General features: G+C 41.0%; 1 protein-coding gene across 10 annotated transcripts in view; it reads right to left on the bottom strand.

Annotated features, from left to right (window-relative positions):
* robo2 (roundabout, axon guidance receptor, homolog 2 (Drosophila)) overlaps window positions 1-26,076 on the bottom strand; it is a 259,653-nt gene that overhangs the window by 132,637 nt on the left and 100,940 nt on the right. For 9 of the 10 annotated variants that reach the window (XM_041995030.1, XM_041995036.1, XM_041995037.1 and 6 more), the window contains exon 2: window positions 10,395-10,721. In XM_041995030.1, the coding sequence (XP_041850964.1) occupies window positions 10,395-10,721 (327 nt within the window). Of the gene's footprint in view, window positions 1-10,394; window positions 10,722-22,316; window positions 23,032-26,076 lie in introns of those variants that run through there. The other variant, XM_041995035.1, reaches the window with a different exon arrangement.

Raw genomic sequence — 26,076 nt, 5'->3', positions numbered from 1 at the left:
TTGGGGTTCATTTTTCCCTTACTGTGCCATTTAGGCCTCAAAAGGGCAAATGCTCACTGTGCCAGCTGGACGACTGAGAGGGAGTTTGGAATGTGTTACAGGGTATGGGTACAGGCATGTGTGTGCAAGTGCATTTGTGCCTTTTATGCTCCCCTTCTTGTTTATGAGTTCCAAACATCTAGGAGCCATGTGAGGGCCTAATTTGTGCATGAAACAAGAGAACATTAATGGCTTTTAAAGATCGGTGGAGTCAAATGAGCACGCTCATCAGTTCATGAGACACACACATCCCTTGGTGATCACTTAGTGTCGTTAGATTTCATTTCCTGTGGAATAAGAAGATATTGGTGGATCTGAGACAAATCTTTGCAATTACAGCAACACTTAAGATGATTCACTGCTTTCATTTCTGCCTCTCTGGGTGGTGTGAACTCTTGTGTTTGGCAATATTAAGTTTAGACTCATTTATCAAGAGGATTCATTGAAAACACACAAATAATACAACATGTTTTTTAGAATATTGTTCAAGTCGTATCTTGCTTAATATTGTCCCCTCTGCACCAACACAGCAACGAAAGAGAACTATTGAGACATAAACCCAATTCACCACACACCCATTTTAACACACACACAGAGGAAAATGCAGATTAACACAGGTGGCACCTGCATTTTCGTTAATAGCTTTGCCCTGTACAGTGTAAAGCATGAGGGGCCAGCAGCAAGAGGCACTGAGATAAGATTCTGCTTAGCATCTGAATAGGGAGTTCTGATTTCTTTACAACTGGCCTTTAGCCATGCTAGTGCTGAAGTGATCTGGGCACGTCGGTCTGGTTTCCACCACGCCAACCAATGTGAAGGCCCATATCTGGCACTGTGCAGTGTCTGTCAGTGTCCCAGTCTGTCTGTTTGGCTGGTTAATAATCAGCCTCGCTGGCTGCTAATTATCCTCCCAGCTGTAAAAGCAGGTGGCCACACATACCACAGCTCCCAGTTTCATTCAGTGTGTGATGTCATCTCGCCACACCTGGTGATATTCCACAACGCATGAAAAATGTAGGTAGTTTCCATCCTTTTTTGTCCATCCCTGAAAGCTGAGGACCTTTGGCATTTATCTGTGAATGGTGCAGCTGCTGCAGCTGCTGCAGTGCAAAGGTGATTGAACAACATCAAAACACAGAACCCCATCCATCACCTTGGTCAAACCTGGGAGTGACCCCAGAGGAGTCCAACAGGCCGAGGCAGCAGTTAGGATACACAACACATCAAAATGGGAAGCCATTAGCTTGAAGGTCACCCGCAACTAGACAGACTACTTCTTCTGCTGATATGCCCAATGGATGCGGCGGCACAGTCATGGAAAGGTCAAGCTGTAAAGTAGAATGGAATCACAGCTGTGTTAGAAACTGCTCTCTTAAACATTTGATCTTGCCTCCCCTCACTTTTGAAAGGGACCAAAATACTTTGAGTATCACTTTCAAACAGCAGGAAAGGAAATGAGACAGGGAGGGAGTGGAAAAGGGGAAGGAGAGAGGAGAGCAAAAGAGAGAGGGAATGAGAAGGAAAAAAGAGGGAGACAGCAGAGACTATATGATTAGGTTTCAACTCTGGTCTGCAGCTGTTGAGGGCTCCGTTCAGTGATAGGTGTCCCTTACAGAAAACCTAATCCAAGCCAAACACAATATCTGTCTGTGCCAAGGGAAGATCACCAAATCATAACACATCCAAACCCACAGTGAATCCACTAAGAGAGACAAACAAAACCTAGTTACAGTTCACTGCAAAGTCCCATAAAAAGTAAACAGATGACAACAGAATCATCAATAAATAAATCCATACAAACAGAAATATGCTTTGACTTGTATAAATGATTTAGCTGCCACAGTTGTTTACTATGAACCCTTGGCTTCCTATGGTCAGTTTGCAGTTTGTCTCTTTCTCCCTTCCTCCAGCTTCCTTCCTTTTCTCACAGTTGAGTTCAGAATTTAATGAAGCTGAAATGCTGCATCTCCCATGTTCCCCAAAGGCTACTTTAAGGAGGGATTGTCCTTATTATTTACACAACTAGAAAAACATCCATGCAAGCCATTTACCTTTGAGCACTTTTGAGTGTGTTTGTATGCTTGTGCAAATGTGTGTGCACAACAGCATTCAACGGGGCATATCCATCAAATCGCCAGTGTGGGGTGTGACAGTCGTAACCCAAAATAAACAGGCTGAATCCTGGGCCTGGCTGAGTGCTGACCCTTTCATGGGATCGATCCCAGGCAGCATTGTGCACTGCACAGTGTTGCGCATGCATGTGAATGAATGTGTGTTTCAGGGTGTGTGAGAAGGTAACTGAGGAAATGATGGGCATTTCAACCAGGAACATCAGCACAGAAATAACACAGCAATCCACACACCAGAGGGTGAATCAATTTCGACGACATTTGATTCAAGCCTATATCAGCTCGTGTCTGAACTTCAGGCTTCCACTCCTGTCACCTCCTCCCTACCTCCATATGATGGATTACCATCTCTAGTAGTCTCAGAGGGTCTGAGAGAGAGGAGGGAGGTGGCTGGGGGAGGTCAGTCACAACAGGGACACATTCATTGGAAGGGAGCGCTAGGTTAAGGAATTATGGTATGACAGAGATCTGGGGTGGATAGGAAAGGGCAAAGGGTCCTTTAGGGGTCATAGGAGCCAGTCCCAGCTGGACTCAATGCAAGCCACCCTCAGTTTGCAGCCATCTACAGGGATACAGGAATTTAACTCTGGGTCACGTTTTTGATTAATATCATTATCACTCACTTGTCCCTTCACCTACTTGTCAACCAGCAGTGTGGTATCACACAAATTAATCTAAATCCTGGTGAACTGCACACCGGTGCAACAATTTAAAAAAGACAGAGCTGCAAACCTAACAGTTCAGGTTATCAACAAACACAGCCCCAAGAACAGATTAACAGACAAATAACGGTTTATTCTGATATCTGATTGTCGTCATAATAAATCTCTATATCTGATAAACTGCACAACTCTTGAATAAATTTCAACTATACGTGTAAGTCAATATTAAAACAGAAATCAAAGCACAATCCACGCATGAAAGCAAAACCCTATCCCTCAGTCTGTGCTTGCAAGTTAATCAATAATGAGCCTGCAGACAGATTTCAATAATTTACACAGCTCAGTCTACTTCTCCTACTATATGATGCAAGGAAGAGAAGCAGCAAGAGAAGCTTAGTTTATTTTTATAAAATATGCTCACCTGACAGAGCTTACTTTTTGCAACAACGCTGACAGGCTTGCACAATTTATAGACCGAGGGTTAATGCAAAGATTTATTTTTTCAGTCAGTGCAGACCGAGCATCCAAGCTGCATGATGAGATGCAGCGTGGATGCTCGGGTTTAGTTTGAGCAAGGAGAATGAAGCAAAAAGGAGGCAAAAACACAGGCAGAAAGGAGAGACAAAGCAATAGACCTGCATTGTCAGAGTGGAGAGGCCATCAATAAAAGTGTCACTATAAAGAGAGAAAGAGGGAAAGTGTGAAGGAGCGAGAGTAGGGTGTATAAAAGAAACACAACAAAACCCAGTGAGATGGGTGCTTCATCTTGCAGGGCACTAATGGACGTGAGAAGCGGCTGGTTCAGCATTCTTTGCTTGACAGCTCACTCCTCTACTGACGGGTTGTGGCATCCTTAGCGGAGCACCATGTACTTGTTTAATGTAGTCTAAGCACTTAAAAAGTGACAAGCAAGACGTGAAGAATGAAAGAAAACAAGACAAAAAGATTCATAAGGAGCTGAGAGTCAAAGGTAATCCCAAACTTAGATCTTATTAAGTACTCCATGTCTTTGCCACCTTTATGAACTTTCTCACCACATTTTCCATCTTAGTCCTCAGCTCTTGCAACATCACTCCATTATTGTTGTCATTTTTCAGCCACAGGGAACCATAGAGGTGTGCATTATTTCCCTTCTGCAGCGCAGTATTTCTCTGACAGATGCAACACAAACAATCTATGTCCCTGGGTAGAGTTGGGAGGTCAAAACTGGGACAAAAAAAAAAGCCCACTAAGGAAAGTAAAAATGCAGTCTCAGGACATATTGTGTGTGTGAGAATGTGGTATTTTGTATGTGTGACAGAGAAAGGTCAGAGTGTTGGTGGTGACCGTGGTGTATTCCTAAGATTTATGTTCCCATGAGATGTTTTTTCCACATTTCAGCTCTACTTCGGCAGGACAGTCTCTTCCCATTCATTGCACAGGACTTAGGTAGAGAGGAGAACATGTGCACTCTGCATGCTGTACATGGTTGGAAAGAATTGTGCATATGTGTGTGTGTGTTTGGACACACTCTGAGTATACTCAAATAAATAGGAAAAGCCCTTTGCAGAGGTCGGAGAACTCCAGCTGCACAGACACAACTGACACATGTAACCAAGGATCTTTCCCTTTTCCAGCTCTTTACAACATTTTTATCATTGTGCCACTTTTTAAACTTTACACATGCGCAGATGTGAGATCATTTAAAATTGGTGCCATTGTTTATATTGTCCAGCAGAACTTTTTTGATGTACAGCACTGTTTGCAGCAGGAAAAGGCATCAAAGCTGAGCGGATGCTGGAGTGGAGTCAAGCTGGGACTTCAAACTGAGTTACTCAACACTTTGACAAATGCATTGCTAGAAAATTATTCCATTTTTTTCCCCCAATTTCAACTCCTTATCAGAATATTTTGCTGTCTAATATTAGTTAAGCTGTACTACACATTATCACTGGGCGATATGCCCGAAAATTAATATCTTGATATTTTTATGGTTTTATCCCAATACACGATAAACATCCCGATGTATTGAAATCTCTTAAAACACTGTGTAAATGATGAATTCAACATTATTATTATTATTATTACTATGGAAAAAACACCAGTAGGATTTAATTAAGCTCAGCAAAATTTATCTTCATTGTGATTTTTCACTTTCAACAAACTTTTTATTTTGAACCAGGAACCTGCATTCCAACATAAAACCCAGCGTTTCACCGACCATTATATTAGGGGCCTCCCCAGACTCCCAACATCAACCCCCACCAACCCTAGAAGATCAAATTTATTTTTTTTTCTACAATTACTCAATTAATATCCGATATATTTTTTTTCATTCAATAGTATCCTATTTTATTATTTAGGTTATGTTAAGTTACATTATTATTTAATTTAATTCGAAGGTCCCTTTCCTCTAGAACAAGTTTATATTTTGTCCTTTTATTATAAAAATTAAACATTTTATGTTATTTTCATGTTGGCATGTAATTCTGTTACATCATGTCTGTACATGTCGTGCTGCGTGCACACAGGTGCGCTACACTCCTACCAGCAGAAAGAGAGCACACGTTGAAAATAGTTGCATCAACCACCTGTAAATCAAGACAAAAATATCTGGTTTAAGATCAGCTCTTATTTAAAAATAAGAGCGACTAGAAGAAGAGAAGCAACTGTACGAGTTTCCTGCTCCGGTGTACTAAGAACTTAATTTTCATTGGGAAACACGCACAGCTGAATAATCAGTTTCCTTGTCATTGTTGTCATTTCTGAGGCATATTACTGCTTAAAAGGGACATCTCGCATTTAGCTTCATCTTTTAATGCTTGGAAACTAGCTAGATAGCTACCTGCATACTCTCCATGTCTCCATTCTTTTTCCTGTCTCTCCTGAAACAACAACGCGCATGTGCACAGGAGAGTTTTCTGGATGGGCAGGGGAGTGAGCTGTCTGTCAGCTATGACTGAGAGAAGCTAAACTACGAAGAAAATACCATGTAGATACTTTAAATGCTGCCGTGTCAGTTTGTACTCGATGTTCGCAATATAGACATTTTCTATATTGCACGAAAAGCTGTTCAGGAAACATTGAGTATATCACCCGGCCCTACCACACATGTCACCACATAAACAGATACCCAAACATGCATCAAATGAGCAAAACACTTAAGTACAAATTTTCTGATGACAGTTTTTAGTGTATGTTTTTCATTTCCTTACTGTTTTGTACATTACTAATGTGTCGTGATGGCTCCATTGTTGCTGCTTCCTTCATTACCCTTCATTATTTCTCAAGGACTTCAGCACAGATTAAACTTAGCCCATCGGGGTTTATACAAGCATGTGGGCAGGTGTTTGTGTGCACGTGTCTGAGAGTGTATGAGTGTCTGCTGTTTGTGTGCACTTGTCACCCCATTTTCTAATTTCTGAACTGGAATAATGAGTCCAGATGAGCTTGTGAAAGGCTTGGTAGTGCAGCTCAGCCTCACTCCCCACCTGGCCTGCTCCTCTTGGCCTCTCCCTTTATTAGCTTTTCCTCATGCTGGACACAACAGGAACAGCTTGGTACCCTCCACCACTCACACCTCTCCCAACTCTATTTCCCTGCTAATTACCTTGTTGTACGAGTACCAAATGCTACCTAGCGATTCAGTTAATTGCAAAAGTGGTACATTAGCTGATATCAAAGGACCTTTTTAAAAGTCATCCAATCCCATTCCAAGCGGCATTTAAAACCAACCAAGACATCTGTTTCATTTCAGTGTCATTTGCATTTTTAAAGGTTAGAAACTGAACAAAGCTGCAAGATCCCATGTCTTCATTCATTTGTGATGCCTCCCCCAAGATGATTGCTTACATTTAGTACACATGCAACTGCATACAGTACACGTCAGAGGGCCCGAAACACACTTGACATCCAATTAAAACTGTACCTGTTCACTGTGCAGGTCATGATTATATCTGGAGCACCGTGTATGTGTGCTACTCATCCACCTGCAAAGATGGGACTAATTAACATTTTCTTGGGATCCTGTCGCCCCAGGTGTGCCTCATCACATTTACACATACACAGATATTCGCAGTGCTAGCAATTTATTCAGCAGCGGTGGCTGCAGCTAGGATTTCTGACACAGTCTTCACAATGATTTATGAACCTGCTCATTGACCTAGTTTATTCTGAGAAGAGAAAAGAGGGCACACTCACGTATATGTAGTGTAGTTGGATGTCCACCCAACAGAGCTGGTCTGAAGTCAGGTTTATTTTTTTAGGACGACCAGAAAGTCCTCAGCTATTCTCTTGGCAACATGTTTACTAGTTCTCCTCTCTTCTAAAGTGCAGGACAGTAAACAACAGCTGTAATTAAATCTTCTCCCATATGCAGCAAAATGATGTCTAAGCATTATCTTGGCACTCAGCACATACTCCATGAGCCCATATAACACAGAGCGATTCAAGCAGTTCATGCTCCTGTCTATCCATTTGTGAACAATGTGCGCTCAACATCTAACACTTAAAGAGGACACAGTTGATGGATTAAATCTAGTAAAGACACAATAAAGTCTCTCCAATCTGGTCCTCATTAATAATGCAGAAGCACCTCTTCGAAGCCTCTTCCCTCTCTTCCCTTTTTCACTACATCTTTGGTGGAGCGGTGAGTGCTGCCCAGCTTGAGGTCCAGCAAGTAGCAGCGCCACTCTGCTCAGTGGACAGTGAGTTCAATCTGTTTCAGAGCTGCAATTCAATTATCTCACCAGGGTCCTGTTCAACCACTCGTGAATGAGGGGGGGCAAAGGTGTGTTCAATACAATGGAGCGAGAAAAGGAGGCAGAGGACGATGGGGGGAAGGGGGGGGGGGGGGGGGGGGATATCATAAACTCAGTTCAACATGGATATAGATTTAAATGCTGCTTCTACTTGTGCGATTAGCTCTGGCTGTACAATCACTAGACGGATGTCAGGTCCTGATAAAACTAATCACTGCAGCAAAGCCAATGCAGGGGGATTTAGCACCCCACCCCCTTTTGCTTCCCCCAGCCCCCCTGAAGATCTGGCTCAGAAAGAAAGCTGAGAGCCCAGGGCCTTCAACAAGCTACTCCATGAAGACCTCAATAAAACAGACCTAACCCTTCTTTGGAGTCTCATTTCAGATAAAATAAAGCACATAAAGAAAATGGCAGGTAATAGTCACAGGGTTATGTCACTGAGATACAACATACATGAAATCATCTTGTCCATGTTTAGTATAAAAGAGGTTTTTATATACATATTACTAATCAATGAAAATGGTTTTTGTGGTATTGTAGCTGCCAATAAAAAAGAGAATAATAACCATTGTTGAAGGGACCTTCAACAATGGGATATGATGATGTTAAAACTGAAGATCATTCTGACCATTTTTGTTAACCTTGACCAGGCACTTGAGACAGTCTGAGACACTAACCCTTCAATCAGTTCTAGGACATTTCTACTCATTCTCGCTTAGATTACCTGCCATTAAAATTTCAACAAGTCATTAAAATCTTGATATCATACATTATCCTCATATATAAAGCTCTTTTCTTTGTCCTCATCCTATCAAATGCCTAATTCGTGCCTCAAGGGGATTTGATCTGCTAACAAAAAAAAAAAAAAAAAAAGATAATTATTTTACTATAATATAATTCCAATACACTGTCAGATTATAATAAGGTAGCAAAGAAAAGTACAGTAGAAAAAGAGGGTGCTAAAAAATAAGTATTTCTTGAACTAGCCAACCAGGTATAAAGTGGAAAGATACTTCACTTTGAGGAATCATTAAAAGAAATCAGGATTCAGTTTTAGTTAAGCTGGTTTGGTGCCTACAGCTGCACCAGGAGTATCAGATTAATTCATCTGTGTCCAAATCTGTTCCTGTTGGAGTGTTGGGGTGGACCTCAGATTGAAGATTATAGACTAAAGTCTTATTTAATGCTAAGTCTCAATATGTATACATTGTTTGAGCTAGTAAAGTGCTTTATGATGTTATATTTGATGGAAGCATAGTAAAGGATAAAATTAATATTTTTGCATTAGTTAGGGATGAGGTGTATGTTTTTTCTGCCCCTTTTTTTGGTGTTTGCCCAAATTTTCTTCGTCAAAAAAAATGTTGCTAGTAAAACTCATTAGATGTGTGTTCTCCATCCCGTGTGGCCTCCTTATCTTCCGCCTTTCATCCATTTAAAAAGTAAATTCCTCCACTCAGTGTTCTCTGATACTCAGCCGATCTTACACAACAGAGAAAGAAAGATCAGTGAAAAAAAAAAAAAAAAAAAAAAAACCAATGCTAAGAAGGAGTGTGAGAAATTAAAAATAAAATAATCCGGAGACTTCATCAATTCTTCATGAATTTTCATTTAGGCTGGGAGAACCCTCTGACAGCAATCAATAGATCAAGCTGCTGTCACACAGTTAGCACCTGGAGGTTGCTGGAAGGCCTTTGGGAGAGCAGAACAGAGGGTTGGGGGCACAGACCAACCCCCTACATTTCCACTTGCCAAGGAGCACAAACTAACTATGAAGCCTACTGCCACTGTAACAGCTTAGAAATACATTTACAGTGCAAATACAAAGAAGAAGTTATTTCTGTTCTTTCTAAAAACATGCCAGATTTTTAATTACCAAATGGTTTTACTCTGTTTTCTTTTTTTCAAGCTAACTGCGAAGCCAATCTCTGCTTGCTGCTAAATTATACAGCTGAGAAACTCTCCAATGGCTAATGTTTCTCTTATTTTCATGGTGAGATCCCCCTAACTCTTCAGGCATTAAGAATAATCTTTAGTTTTACTTTATATCTCTTAAACAAAAGCTTAAAATTAAGGGCTGCATCACAAAACAAATCTCCAAACCAATAAAAGGCTGTGGAGACTTTCCTCTCCACACTTTGAGGTGCCTGGGAGCCCATCCTGAGCCCGCTGGAGGGTTAAGCTCATCTTCAAAGGTAATTTGATCCACAGCTCAGGTTCTGCCTGTCAGCGTTCACCAACACAGTCCAGACAGTTTGAGCTAAATGTCCATCAGGAGCTGTGCTTGTCATTCTACCCCCGCTCTCCCGAGAAGGACCTGAGTCTACTATGCCATCATGTCCCTCTCAGAGGCTGACAGCAGCTTTATGTCCAACTCAAAGGTCTACAGCCAACTTCAAAACAACTCCCCTGAGCAAAGAATGTATCGAATTCATCATGTTCATGGCTGAAAAACTCATTCTCTCCAACTCATTACCCCACCTAACAAGTTCATTTTAGACACACAGAAAATGATTAGAGTTGACAAAAAGAGAAACGAGATGGAATCAGCTCTAAAAATGTAATTACAGTTGCTGATAATTAAATGTTGATTCATCAGATATAATTCCCAAGAGTCCACACAGAATGCAATTTTCTATTATGTATATTTATTATTAACAAAAAATGAAAAAACTCACATTATAGCAAAATGAAATCCAGGCTTTTCATCATCTGTAGCAAGCAATAGACATTTTTCTTGTCCAGCCCATATCTTATCATATAACACGAGTAAAAGAAACTTTAGTGAGCCAGCAAATAGGAGGAAAAAACACAGATTCTTGACTTACATGCTACTTCCAAAGATGCATTGCGGCTGACGGCCTCTCCCAGGTAGTTCCGGGCCACGCAGACGTAGACTCCCTCATCTGGTTTGCTCCGTCGTCCGTGGACAATGCGAAGGAAGAAAAGCGAGCCGCTGGGAAGCAGCATGCGGTGAGAACGTGGGTCATCTTTGTCTGTTTCCACCCGCTCTCCATCCTTGTACCACTCCACCGTTGGGACTGGCCTCCCTTCTGCTTTACAGTTGAGAGTGGCAGGCTCCCCTTTTGATACAACCAGGTCAGAGGGGTGCTCCACAATCCGGGGTGGGGAGTCCTCCTGGCGCATTCGGGATCCTGTAAAAAAAAGAAAAGTAAAAAAAAGAAATGCAATTAATCATAAAGTAAGGCAGCAGGAGAACTTTTACACTGACTTTAATGATTTCAGTAAATATACTTTTGTAAATCGTCTTCCATGAATGTTACTACCAACAGTGAAACTATGAGGAAAAATGTGGAACTACTTTCAAGGGAAGAACTACTAAACACAACTTGCAGCTACAAATTAAAAAGACTAGTTCGGAAAGACCTTGTTAAGCAGACAATAAATTTTGTGAATTAAATAAATATTGTATACTGTAGAAATAAGATAATTAAAATGCATTTAAACAGTCTGGAATAAATGCTGTCACTCTGCTGAAACTCAAACACATCCACATTTAAACTATTTGAAACCAACACTGAACCAAAGATACCAGAAAATATCAGTGACAACGGTGACATGTGGGCTACTTTTCTTGGCTTGCTGCAGTGACTATCAAGACCAGATAAGCAGTGAGAAATGGCTGAATGGCTCTAACTAATAGCCAGTTACTAAAGCATGTCTTAGGGTAGAAGCATGTGAGAAAGAAAAACATATTTCAGACCAGTCAGAAAAACAGCCATCTGCTTCACTCAAACTTATATCAAGAGCTTGAGCTTAATTGGACCCCTGGGCTACCTCTGAATGGAGAAATTCAGTCTGCTTACATTGAAAAAACACATACAAAACTGTTGAATTGTTTGTGCGTGAGTTTACATGTGATGTGAATATGAATGTTGGGGTCTAGACTGATGTCAAATCCTAATCCCCTGTGGCTGAAAATGTCCCAGTCCTTTTCATAAAGGCTTGCAGAGTATGATCTCTGGGAGTCTGGTGGTGAAGATAATGCTCTCTGAGTCAGAGGGCTCTGTGTGTCTGTGACCAGGTCTTATCCACAGAGATAAGACGCTGTAGGCCACACACATTTACATCACACAGGCCATGGGAACCATGCAACAATCAAACAGTTTGATCCAGCCCCAAACGATCAAAGGCCCAGTACAGGGCAGAGAGACTATGGCAAACTTTTCCAGTAACTGTTCTTGATTATTTTTCCTTTAAACCACATTAGACACTCCATCAATGATCGTAGCTCAATTGGCAGTCTAATTTTAACCAATCTCAGCCCAATCTAAGCTCTTTGTCTTAGAACGAGTCGTTGCAGGTGTGCTGATTGAGCCGAGCTGATGACTGTGACCTTCCTCAGGGTGGTGCAGTAGGCCCATAGGATGATGCCTGCTGTAGAGATGCCCAATGTACCCCACAGGCCTTTATGCATGATTAAAAGCTAATTTCAACATGGGACAAAGGCAAAGCAGTGGATTTTTAGCTCTTTGTTCAGCTGGGTTTGCACATATTCCACCACTCCTCACACTTGGCTCTCCCAGGGGAAACTAGGACAAGCTTTACCCCAGTCAGTTCTGCTCATGAGTCTATGGGTAGAAGGGCAGAGGCAGGAAGAAATCCAGTGATCAGCACAAAATACACTTCTAACACTCTGAGTGAGATGGATGTATGTGCACACGTGCACACACACACAAACACTTGCATTTTTTCTGCACACAAGTGCCTTAGTCCACCAGTTGTCAGGAATCAGGCATCAGATGGTAGCATATTGACCCCTGAACAGGAGGTAGTCTGTTCTCTCTTCTTCCTAATTTGGGCTAATTCCCTCCATTTCCCTGTCATTGATTAGTGATCAGGCCTTGTGTCTTGTGCTAACTGGGGCCACAGGCAGGGATTTGTGGTAGATTGTGTCGTGATAGCATGTTCCCCCAGCTCACGATCTAATCTCAGTGGCATTGTGTGGAGAACTGAAGGTGCACTACTGGTGGCAAGCAAAAATACGAAGTACACTGTGGTCATTTCTTTATTCAGTCTCTTTCACCAATGATAAGTAATAGTAACTTAGTCAGCAGCTAGTTTCCAGTTAGAGGATGTTTGAAGTCTGTCAATGAAAAACTTAAATAAATGAAACAGTAATTAACACTGTGACATTGATAAATGGAGGGCAAGATAAAAGACAGACACAGACACCCCCATCTCTCTCAATGGAGTGTCAAATTCACATTTATTCTTATCTCATTGAAGCATCTGCTTCCTCCATAATCCACAGGCCCCACAGTGGCTTTTCACTAAGGCCAATGCGCATGCACAGCACTAAACTGTGGCGACTCCATTCGATTTATATCAGTCTAATTTCTTTAAATCCAATTTGTATTCCAATCTACTGCCTTCTAATCACTTAAACCTTGAGTCTCCATCTGCTCTCCTCTTTCCTGTGGAAATGAACACAGCAGATGCCTCCACAATTGTCCTTTCACTGCCAGAAAAAAAAGCTAAGCTAGGTGCACAGAGGGCCAGACGTGGCTGGCCAGTGTCTTCCTGAGTGGAGAGTCAGGTGTGGAGGTACCAAAGGTTAAAAACACATCCATATGCCAAAGAATATAGTGTAAAATTGTCTAATCAATCTCAATACAGAAAGTTCAACATGTAAAGCTTGCCTGTTGTTCAGTGTAAAACAGCAAAACCAGTTTGTGTTTGCATGAATGATCATGTTCTCTACTGTGCCCTCATATGGTTTATATTAACAAGCAATGTGCCTGAATGTGTGCTGTCCAAGAATATCTAAATAAAGAAAAACTTAATAGACATTCCTAACCCCAAGTTGACAGATCCAGCACACAGGAGTACAAGTCAATTTTCAGTTTCCTATTGGGCCCCCTTTCTGATCTCTTTACGGTAAATGGCCTTTCTGTTGCCCTTTTAATACGATCATTGGTGCTGTGCAATCAAGTGCTCTCTGAGCTGAGGCGAGTGCACTTCACTGGGTCTCAGGGCACACGCTCCAATCAAAATGCTGTGTTTCCCCCTGTCTGCAATAACACCACCATTACTTTTCACCACTGCTGTGCAGTCATCCACTCTGGGAGGAAAGCAGAAACCAGAGAACAAACAAACAAGCAAGCACACAGACAGGGAATGAAATCAGAGAAGGGTTAGTGAACCAGAAGCTGAATCTTTTCTGCCTTTTCTTTCTGTCTACTTATGTCAGCTTCATTGAAATTGATACAATTTTGCTGTGCTGTTATCCAAGAAATGTGCAGAGTCTGTGCATGTTGCCTTCTTTTTTATATGCTCAAAACAACATATCACACATTACACAACTAAAAACTATGTTTAAAAGAACAACTTAAATGTTCCATTTAAATCCAAGTTATAATCTCACTTCAATAACCCCTGTAGCTCATATTTCATCTACTGACCACACACCAAGAAATGGTCTTTTCTATTTTTTTGTCACATATTTATTCATGTGTGCAACAGAAGGTCAGTCCTTTGATGATCTTTTTGTAATTATTTTTATTAGCTCCCAAGAGAAATCCTAGCCCACCAACCAAATCAATATCCACACCAGTCTCAAACAGAGCATAAAAGGAAGTGCTCCCTGAAGAGATATTAGTTATTCTGCCAACAGACGTGTGCTGATCACAGGTAACCAATGGCAACCTCGGACCAGGGCAAGAAGTTCCAGCTACTGAGGCTCCATAAAACATCAAACATAAAAACCAAGGCCCAGTCTAAGATGCAAAAGCACTGCAATGTTGCTGGTAAGACCTTTATAGAAGAAAAGTACTGAAAACCAGCAAACTAAGCAAATATGAAAGAGTACAAAAATCTTCAACACACAGACAATTCAGAGGGATTGAATTATATGTTAGATCCATGTAGTCAGTTCTGAAATATATTAATTTTCTGGCTCTGCTAATTTCTCATGAACCTTTTCTTCCAACTGCTTCTTCCAGTGTATATCATTCCCAGTATTCTTGTCAATTTCACTTGCTCCTTGTCCTGTTACATCCAACCCTAAGTGCTAAGGTGACGGAGTCATATCCATCATGTCATCAGGAGGGAAATGTGAGAGAGTAACAGGGGAAACTGAGGGTGGTGAAAGAATGATGTTACTGGTCGTCCACACCTCAGCCCTGGTCTGCCTTGACACCTCCAAGCAGCTCGCTCTGCACCTGAGATTCATCTTCTTTACTCCAGGCTGTCAGTAGCAGCACAGAGCATGAGCTCTCAGTATATCTCAACACCCAATTCTCAGCTTATCTCAGCGAGGTGTCACTAGAGACATCTGGCTGTTTCTTTAGTCCACACTAGCCAAGTACATCTGGCGAGGTCACCTGCTGCAGGAAAACAGAAAAAAGACAGTGAAGACACAGAAGGTGAAATGAAAGCTTTTCACAGGTGCAGAGAAGATTCCTCACTTTCACTTTTAGCTTAAATATATTGAGGAGTGTTGAGCTTGTTAGATACCAAGCTCAAATGATGGGCTCTGTTCCACCTCAGTGCTCTGCATACCACCCCCACTTCCCTTCTCCTGCTAAGATCTATACTCTGAAAGCAAACACAGGGGGTAATTCTATGAGCTCCCCTCAACCTCTCAATGCATCCATGCTTGACTCCAACAAATATCAGATAGAATTCCACTCTGAGTGTATTTCAGGCAATGGCGAGGTGGGGGTCATATTGGCTTAGCATCTGTGTGTTTGCCCTCTCTACCCCCATACAGACAGAATATATAAATAGATAACTGTGGGAAACGGAATATCTGATTTTGCTGCATAGGGCTGCTTGCATTTCAAACAGCTTCCCCTTGTTTAGAACAAACTATACTCATTCTCAGTCTTCATCCTACAATCAGAAGCCATGAGCAGAAAGGGTGATGTTATCTGTTTTTCAGCAGATGCCTTGTCTCAAAAGAGCTGAAGCTGCTGACTTAAAGCAAAAATCTGAAGTGGGAAAAGAGGAGAAGATGAAAACTGTTTAGACCTACTTCTAGTAAATGTGAGACGTGTTGATAAGAGCAGCGCTTGCGCTCCACAAATGGCCTCATTAGTGTTTGGAGTATACCACCAGCTCTGTGGGCCTGTCAGGATACTGGTAGGGACTCTAAACTGTGATGCAGATTAAATTATTTCCGATGTTAAGACCGCTCAAGCATGTAGCTTGCACCACCCGACCTTCTCTATCCGTCTCTCTTCCCTGCAGATCCTTCTGAATGGCAGTGGTTCAGCCATTTGCTTTTCTGCCTTTGCTTCAAACTTTAACTGGAACCCAAATGTTACCGCTGTGTTAATGTGTGATAAATGAAAGATTTCCATGAAGTTGTATAATAAATACAGACAACTTCTTAGTCTATTACTGCACTGTAGATAATCCCTGCAATTAAGGTAACATCCACTAGCTCCACTTGTGCGTAATCAACAGAAGTGAACCTGTCACTTGTGGGCTTTTCGTTAGTCTTTTCAAGTACTTTAAATATGCTATAAAATTAGATAAGCAAGCAGCAGTGCTTATGTTTATCCTTTCAAGATATACCCATTTGTGCGCAATGCTTACATAAATGTAAATCCAGCTGGGGGAAAAATCAGATCACTTTCAACTGCGGGAACCACTCAACAGTTCCTACTGAGGGAAGCACAATGAAATTAATTGTATCAAGTGATTCTCCCTCAAGCAGTCTAATCTTGTTACCTGCATTGCTGACTTGTCACTCCAGATTGAATTGGGAGAAATAAATACATGTGTTATTGCTGGGGCGGAGGAGAAAGCCTCCAGGTAGCCATGATACACTGTGTTGAGAGGTGACACTTGCAGGTGCACTGTGGGTGCTGACCTGTAGTGAACACAGAGCAGTGTCCCTGAAGTCAAAACCTCCATCTGAGCAAGAAAAAGAGCTATAACCACAATCCATCCAGGTGATGGCCTATCAGAGCAGAGCAAGGTAATCAAATGGCTCTTACATCTCAGTGTTTGTTTTTTTAAGGAGCAGCACAGCGAGTCAGGAAGAGATTTATTAAATTTCTATACCACAGGACACTTCATCTGGTCTTGCTTAAGGCTACGGGGTCAAGGGTGAGCAATAAGTGCTCGAAGGAACTATTCAATTTATACCAGCCCATATAACAATGCTAACACAAAACAAGCCTTTGACATTACTAATAGTTTTCAGAAAATTTCACACGCATTCACCCGCTACATCTCATAATTCTACACCCTGGCTCTGTGTTATTGAACCTTTCTATGACAAATATCTGTGAGCAGCTTTCCTGAAAAAACTATCACTTTAAAAAGTGAGCCTGGAGAGTTCAAATGTTCAAAGGTGTGATTGCCCCCCCTCCTCCTCCCTCTCTGCAACAATGGCTGTGACACTTGGCTGATGCCATGTTCCACACTGAGACTTTGACCACAAAGCTGGTCTCACCAGGAGTCATTATATCCAGTAAATCAACTCGCCCCTGGTCATGGTGGCTGGGCTTACAAAGCAGTGGGGTGTCATGTTTTTTACAGCAGGGACACAATTATAACAGTTTCCTACAGACCTGACACAAGTCTTAGCTTTTATCTTTTATGAATGAATGTATTTATGCAGACGTTCTGGTATGAGGAAGAAGGTAAACCAGACTGTCTGGTCTGCATTTTTAACAAGTGAACTTCTGCAATACAATCTTTTTTTTTTAACTTAACAATCAGAGCATGCTTTGGCTTATTACTAATGAAAGACCAAACACATGCAATTCAAAATAATGATAAATATATTAAGGTACATCAGAAGGCAGTTTATTTATCATTTCTAAAAATTAACAAATATAAATACACAGTTTATTAATGAAAGTCAGAAATTATTTTAAAATGATCTCACATGGAAGGAGTAATCAGTCTCATAAGAACAGGACAGACTTTCCAGAGGCTTCCAAATTATAGTTCCACTCTCATAAACACTGGTTTGAAAAATTTCAGTACATTATTTGGAGTTTGTGTCCATCTACAAGGTTAGAACATGTCATTGCGTTGTGATCCATAGTCCAAGCTGGGGTTAAAGGTGATGAAACAAGATACTTATTCAGTGGTGAAGCGGCTTCACCAGTCCTAACAGCTGCACCAGGCCACTGCTGTGTGTGACAGATGTGTAGTCAAGTGTCATGCTCTGGGTGTCCATCTTCCCACATCTCGCAGTAAAAGACAGCTCATGCATTTTTATCACCAGGCCTTGCCTCTTTTGAGACACTGGTGAGATTCTCAGCTCAGGTACGACTGTCACACAAACTCTTTACAATGAAGACTGAGAGATGTTAGTGAACGAAAATACGTAGAGGAAAAAGCTGTGAGGAATGTTGTGGTTTATCTGAGCAGGACAGAAAAAAGTTCAACTTCTTAGTGGAGCTAAAATCTCTTTATGGCTGTCAGTATTGACTGGGATGTTTCTCTGTGTTTACAGGATATGTGTGTGTGTGAACTCATGAGCATGCATTATCTAGTTGTATGTACTTCTGTGAGTCATTCAACCTTGACATCCTTTCTGCCTTATCTGAAGCCTGCTCTGAGACATCCAAACACAGGGCAGAGTGAGGGCAGCTGGACACAGTGAACAAACACTTCCCAGGACAATATTCCACTTCAGTAGGCGACTACAAAACACTGATAAGGCAAACATGTTATCCCTTCTAGCAAATTTACAGTAGCACAGCCTTGTGTTTTATTCAGTCCTGACTTCCTGTTGTGCTCTTAAGATTATCGAGTTTTGCATAGATAAGATTGCTCATCACATCCACACTCCAACTGACTTATCTATCCCACACAGAGGCAGTTTGGGTCATTACAGCTGTTGGGGTCTAGGAATTGATCAGTGAGGGTTTCTTCCCTATCATCTAGTCATCGGGGATTATATAACAGTAATTAGACCAGCATTTTCTGTTGGCATGCCTCTTAATCAGCTGTTTGGGAAACAGAGGCAGTGACCGAACAGAGAAGGGATTATATCTGTGCCCTGGGGCCCTGACGGGAAAGCACAGGTGTGTATTCTCCAAGTACAGGTGTGTGAGACAGGTGAAGGCACTTACAACTTGCTCTCTTAGCCAGTGTGCTCAGCGCCCCCCTACCATGCCCGCACATCCACTCCTACTATACACAGGTGTACAACAACACCCTCAATGTTTAAAGTCTACCCTCATTGACATTGTCCATGAGTCATATTGAGATAACACGTGTGTCCATGAGACACAGGTAGGAAGATGAGGTTGAGAATATATAAATCATATGAGGACAGGTACCAGCCATATTTGCAATAAATCTGTATTTGGTTCTGTTATTATCTTTCACACTTTGTTTTTTTTTTTGTTTTTTTTTTGTTTGTTTTTTTTCCTTCCTTAGGCGAACGCATTAAGACATTATGTATTTTCCTGCTCTGTAAATGTCACAGGTATGCTTGAGTGGGGCTTAATAAAATGCTGGTATTACCTTTTCTGCATTCTGCTATCTAACAGCAAAATCAGCCACGTGTACTGTCTGATGCTGACATTTTCTCTCCTGCATCTGCTTTGTGGAAATGTAGAAAAGGTGGGGAGGGGGGGGTTAAATTCTGGGCATGTTCCCAGAATTTAAAACACTGTGAATCTTTCCCTGTTGTTGAGTAATTTCAAACTAAAAAGAAGAATTGGAGCTCAAAGTCTGTTCTGTTGAGTCCTGGCTGCTGAAACGTGATCCACAGAGTGACCAGACTTCGCTGTGAAAATGTCAAAGGAGCTGACAGGTCCATGTCACTGATCAAGCAACGCTTATCGCTTAGATACACAAAAGTAATTTTGTGCACTTATCTCACTGGACTCCTCTTTCCCCCCTTTCATTCAGTTCCTGTTATGCACAGCTTTTGAGTCTATTTATCTTGATTCATTTTCGATGTTAATCAGAGAATAAACAACAGTGCTTGATGGGAGAGAGGGAAACGGCTTCTTCGACAGTGATGAGACTATGGGAGACAGTAGAGAGGAGCTTCCCATAGATCTCAGATGAAGGTTCATCATTATGGCAACCCCATTCCAGCAAATGAACCGCAATTACAATAACATTGCTTAAACGCTGCCAGCTCAAGCAGAACAATCACATTTGGGGCGAGACATTGTGATGGCTCTTACACAATGACCTCAGCCTGCCTCATCACTCACCTAGACTATTTTAATCTGGGCTTACGTTCCATTATAGGCCAGTGCTTTAAACCTCTCTCATTTAATCATGACCATCAACAGCACTGTTAGTCTTCTGCATCCTTTGGTAATAAACCATCATCATTGCCATTTTCCTTTAAAAGATTGTACTGTTAACTCTTCTCTCAATATTTATATCTGATTGCACTCATTCTGTCTCTCTCTTCCCTCCTATATTCTCTTACACACAAACACACACACACATATAATAAATGTACATAGACTCTAGGTTTGAGTTTCTCTTGACTCAGCGTTAGTGAAAACCACAACACTGTTTGCAGATCGAGGATTGCACACTATACGCCCATCCCCATGTGGCCATCTCCATGGCCTCAGCAACAGATTTAAGTCTGAACATATTTCAGCACCCAGGATGGATGTGATGTCACCAGCTCCTACATCACACACAAGCATGCAGGAGATCTATGAATAGTAGTAGTAAGGTCAGGAGTGCATGTCCACTATGCAAAGTATGTTCTAATCCAGCTTCAAACAGAGTAGTGTAGGATTTAAGGGATAACTAGGCAGCTGCTGAAGTTTGTATTCCTGAAAACATATTCCAGCAGTAACCCTGCTTTCAGGTCTCTACATACAATTTCTATGCAGCATCTCAGCCTATGAACCAACATGTCTGTTGTCCTCCTACCCTCTCTCAATATCACAACATCACCTTTTCTCTCTTTTCCTCTACACTGGCAGCATTAATCACAGAACACTAAACAGTGACTGACGTCATTCACAAGGATCGGCTTTGTCAGCTATGCTGTGAAGTGAATACAACTCCAGGCCTTTTCTTGTGTGCCCAAGTGGACTCTCAGAAGAAACTCCTCCCATCTCCAAGGACCCTCAGATTACCTCTTAAAAGGCTGGGTGATGGGTGTGTTTTGCTAGGATAAAGGTGGAAAGCAAAGAAAAAGGAGGAGGAGGGTGACAGGCAAATGATTGGGAAGATCCACTGCTCTCAGAGAGGATGTGCACCCCTTCTCTCTGGCCAGCTTGCAATACCATCAGCCACTGCTTAGCAACCAGTGGGGTTTGGCTGAACAGTGGAAAAGAGACAGGAAAATAAAAAACAGAACACATCAAAAGGGGTACTTGATTTGTTAGTGACCAAAGGCCTGAACATTGAACTAAAAAAGGCTCTGGGCCAAAACTTGCAGCTTGGAAGAACAAAGTGGGAGTTGACAGGTGAAATAAAGAAAGAAATGAGACCTTGCAGGCTCTTGCATTCACTGACAAAAACTATTCTTTACATACAGCTAAGCTGTACAAACAATACAAAGCAAATACACGTTTGTATCATGAAGCACAAATGATGATTTAACGTCCCAGACTGTTATTTTTCAAGACACATTTTTTTGTCGGATGATGATATGCAGCCTCTTATTGTCTAAGTAGGCTTGTGTGTGTGACAAAACTGTGAAAAGGTGAGTCCCATTCAAAAGCAAATACACCAGTTTGTGCATTTTAAAATAATACATTTTAATCCCACTTTTCATCCCATCAGTTGCAGGTTGGACCAATCCCATTTATGACTTCCTCCAAGTTATATGTGAGTCATCATATTAACTCTGCAAATGATTTTTTTTTTCTTCACTCTCTCTCTCTCTCTCTCTCTGGTAGGTTGGTGAACCCCAGGAAACCATGTAACATCATAAGGATGAGACTTGGCACACAGTGACAGTCTGGATGAACCGGGTAAAAACTGGTCATGCTAATTATTCAGTATCAATCTAATTTCCTCTTTACACCATTAATAAGTATTAAGCAGAAAATGAAAATGAGTTGTGACAGCTTTTAAGTGATGGTTAAAGCATGCTCACACTACAATGAATGCTCACAGCTCTGAGATCCTGACACAAAAATGACGGCAGAAACACTTGAGTACAGGGAAGAGTATGAAGCACAACATATTTAACACAAGTCAAAGAATTGTCATAAATTAATTAATCTTGTTTTATATAAAAAATTTGGCACAAAAAAGGGCATTTTAACAGTTGTTTGCTGCCTATACTAATTAAAAAAAACAACAGCAACAAAAAAACGGAAATTCTGCATCTATCCATCAGGTATGTAACCTTTAACCAGCAGAACATGAGAATAATTTATATTCAGACACGTCTACTCTTAACATTGACAGTGTCACAGGGTCTCAAAGAGCAGAAGACTACAAAAACCATTAAAGGGCCCCTTTTTTGCTTTAATGTGCACATATTATTCAACATCATTTGGTATTGAAGGTCTGCAGACTGGTTCATCTGTTGCATAGGAGGGAAAAAATCATTTCAACCTGCTTGAGCTGCAGTGGATGAAAAGGCTCTGTTGAATTAAGCCGCTTAATTTTGCCTTGAGTTTAAAATCACAACTTCACAGGGTTTGCCAAACTGTGAAGCTACCGATGATTTATTAACTGTATTTTTTCTGCTTTGAAATCACAACTTGGTTAAAAAATGTGATTAATTCATTGTCCAACAACTTCTTAAGTCCGTACAGAATATTTTAAGCCATTTGAATAGGGTCTAATAGTTTTGTTTGGTAACTTACCATCAACTTGAAAATACAGTAATCCACTAACAAGGATGAATGCTAGCGGACCCATACTAGCATATTAAACATCCACGGCGGGCGCGCAAATCCTCAAATTCACTGCGGAAGAATATGTCCAAAATGACAGCCAAGTCTACTCCGCGTCTCTGGGAGTGATGGACAGTTATCACTGTCCTACTTACTGACAAAAGCCAGTTTAAATGTCCAAAAACACATAGGATCCATTTAACAGTACTTCACCCGGAGGTGCTCGGGGTGTGATCCAGTAAACCTTTAATTCAAACTCTCTCTTTTTGTATTTTCTCCGCTTGACCAATGAGTTCATCCGCAGTCTGTTATTTCCTCGATATGACCTACTGAACAATCTGGAACCCGAAGAGTCTGTGAGGAAAGAGATGTTTAAGTCCAAACACAACGTACTGGCTATGCACTTCCCGGCGGCTCCTCGCTTTCTTGAGAAGCGTCTCTGACACCTTTCAGATCTTCAGCGATATCTCCATAGTTCAGTGCACGGCTCGGCTCATAGCCAAACTGGAGACGAGCCTTTAGCTGTCATGAATCCCCAAAAAGTTGTTTTATTATTACAGGAAGCAGCTCCCAAAATACCCATGTGCTTAGGCTGGAATATAACGCTGTAAATGTACAGTCACACTACAGTTCAACATCCTCCTCCTCTCTCTCTCTCCGTTTGGGTCTCAACAGTGTGGCCGCTAGGAGCGCACCGTCTCTGCGCACCGGCACAGTCCGCAGCGCTGCACACTGAAGCTAAGCACGCCGCCACTGAACATGGATTGGTACCTGAAGGAACTGAACCTCGGGGAAAATCAAGACAATCAGTCCAAGTATGGATGCATAAAAAGGACGAATAAAAACCTTTTTTACACGTATTTGCATATCTGAATTTATTTATTTATTTTCGTTCAACACGAGGTCTTCTCTTCACCGCATGATGTGAGTCACTACACTGACAATGATTAGAGAACAAAAGTTGGAAATATAGTTTAATCCTCATTATTCCTTCAGATTTGGTGCAGCATTTACACCCGACGCACAGTGTTTATGAATAACATGAAATAAAGTACAGCCAACAGATTATACATGTGATAACAAATAGAGAGAAAAAATAGGACAATAAACTAAATGTCAGAATATATTGAAAATACTAATCAATAGAGTCAGAATAAAAAACATTTTGAGGAATCAGATACTGGATGCAAATGTGTGTGTTGGCATACTGAAGCTGAATAGTAAATATGATCCTTTTTCATAAATCAATAAATGACTGAGCGAGATGAGGAGGGGCACAGCTTTTCATACCAGTAATAGACACATAAATGTCTGTTTTTAGAAAAAAAAACTGTACAGATATGCACATAAAACAACAGACATGAAGCAAAATCACTGCAACTTTTAACGATGAACGAATTTAGGCATTATGACAAGTAAAACATCAGGACCCAAGATGTGGATGTTCAGAGATGATGGCTGGTGTTTGTGATGTGAACTACCCAGCAAGTCTACAGTCTGTGTCAAGCTCTTCTAAAGGGTGAGCTATGAGCTGTGAGCTCCCCCTACTGGTGCCAGCTATAGCAATCGTCTTGTCAGAATGTTTTTATTAAAGGCTTATCAGAAGGAATAAAACGAGGGGACAGCATATGCAGAGCTAACAGCAAAATAATAAACAGCAGTTTGATTTATAGAGAAATGTTGCATCACATGGACTCTGCTGCTGCTGAATTAGCCAGATTTGACAAATGTTACAGCAGGGGGCTATTTCAACCGATATGTCCAATAAATCTGTTGGTATGTGGGACAGAAAGAGTGTAATATACGCTAACAATTTAACAACTTTATAATGACAGAGATATTTTAAAAAAAAATGCTGTACCAAATTAACCATGAAGTGTTGTTTTATTGAAATAATCTACTTAATCATCTTTACTGATAAATTAAAAGACGAGTAACCATATAAAACATGTAAACAACCACTTTATGAGCTAAACCTTTGCTTTATGTGCACAGATCCAAGCAGGAAAGGCTTGGATTTCTCATTTATAATTAACATGAAAGGTAACCTTACAACAAAGTCCAGAGTCTGTCCTCTGAAGATGCCTTTGAGAAATGTAGGCCAACAGCATGACAAAATGGCTTTTGCAAGGGGAAACACTTCTATCGCCTTTAATAATAGCTTTGGCTTTTTTTCTTCTGTTTGTTTGCTGAGCTGCATGTCTAAGCTTGCCCCTGTAAAGGCCTGACTGGGAACTGCAGCATGTTTTAAGTTTGCTACCTGGTTGCAGGCCTTACTGTCAGCCGGCCAGACACAGTGATTTGTCTTCATATTTTAATATGTTTGTGAGCTGCATGCAAATGTTGTCTTCTTGGTGTCTGCATAGTGTCCCAGATTCTACCAGATGCGTGCAGCCGTGATCAAATATATAAAGAGCCAAACAGAAATTTATTGTGTCATCAGTGTAGCTGGAGGTTCAAAGCAAATAAAAGAGATAAAAAAGACAATTGGAGAGAGGTCATTTACTAAGAAGAAAAGCCCATTTCAAACATAAACAATGGTGGTTTCATTGATGGAAAAGGAAGTAGAGTGTAATTCTCCCTCAAGCTCAGCCTTTTATTCCCCCATTTTCAATCACTTTATCTGTTGCAGAGGCAGCGACATTCCCTGGGTTTCTAAATATCAGCTCAAAGTGGATTTATTTTAATTAAACTGGAGGCTGTGTTTACTCAGGACACGGCATGTTACATAAAAATGAGATGGAAGGGCTAAGCAATGGACTGATAACTCATGGACACCATGATATGAGCTTATGCTTCATTCTGCTGTTGGAAACACATCACAAATTTTTCATTACGGTTACATTTATAATATTACTTTCACACAGGGTTTTCAAGGTTGATTAGTTGTTTCATTTTAAAAACTGAGAACATGCAGATGAAGTGTAAACACAAACATAATGAGTGTGACGTCAGTGAGGGGGAAGCAACACGAGACTGGTGGTTTGGAACCAGTGCATCCAAAACACAGAAAACTAAATATATTCAAAGCGTTTAGCTGAGTTATTCTAGAGATGGAAGCAAAGAGTTGAACAGATGTTAAAATAGATCATTTGTTAAAAGCTAAACTAATCATGGCACATTTACTGTCACATATTTGTACATTTATCTGTTTTTAATTAAATCAAAACTAATAATCAATTAGATACTTGGCCATTATTGTCCTGCAAACTGATGGATCCTGAGTGGTGCGATTCATTAGAAACATTGTTTAGCTGACCCACATCCATCCTCATTCAAATCCACTTAACTTTAGTACAAAAATGAAGTGAAACACCCTTCCATGGGTTGCACCATTTCATTGTTGTGTAATCTGATTTACTGATGAAGACTCATGGTTCAGTTTTTATGGTGAAGCAGTTTGAACATAGAGCACAGTGTTGCTGTTCTTGTAGATAAAAGTGTAGTTGAGGATCAATAGACGGTCCCCAAGTGGAGAGTTTGATATCTACAAGACAATCAAGAGTGTGTACAGCAGCAGCAGCACACTCTGGGGGTTTGAGCACAACATACTGCAGCAGAGGCATTTGTAGCATTTTAATTGCATGTAGCCACGGACCAATTCAAATGCAAACGATGAATCAAATGCAGACAGTGACAAAATGTGTATTTTCAGCACGACTGCCTTTCTTGCGTGTCTGTGGGAGAACGAGAAAAGTGTTTTTAATTGTCTGGTGGGTCAGAGGTTCAG

This window comes from Melanotaenia boesemani, chromosome 9, assembly GCF_017639745.1.
Source record: "Melanotaenia boesemani isolate fMelBoe1 chromosome 9, fMelBoe1.pri, whole genome shotgun sequence".
Classification (NCBI taxonomy): Eukaryota; Metazoa; Chordata; class Actinopteri; order Atheriniformes; family Melanotaeniidae; genus Melanotaenia; species Melanotaenia boesemani.
Note: the sequence above shows the minus strand (reverse complement) of the source record. Positions and strands in the feature narration are given on the sequence as shown.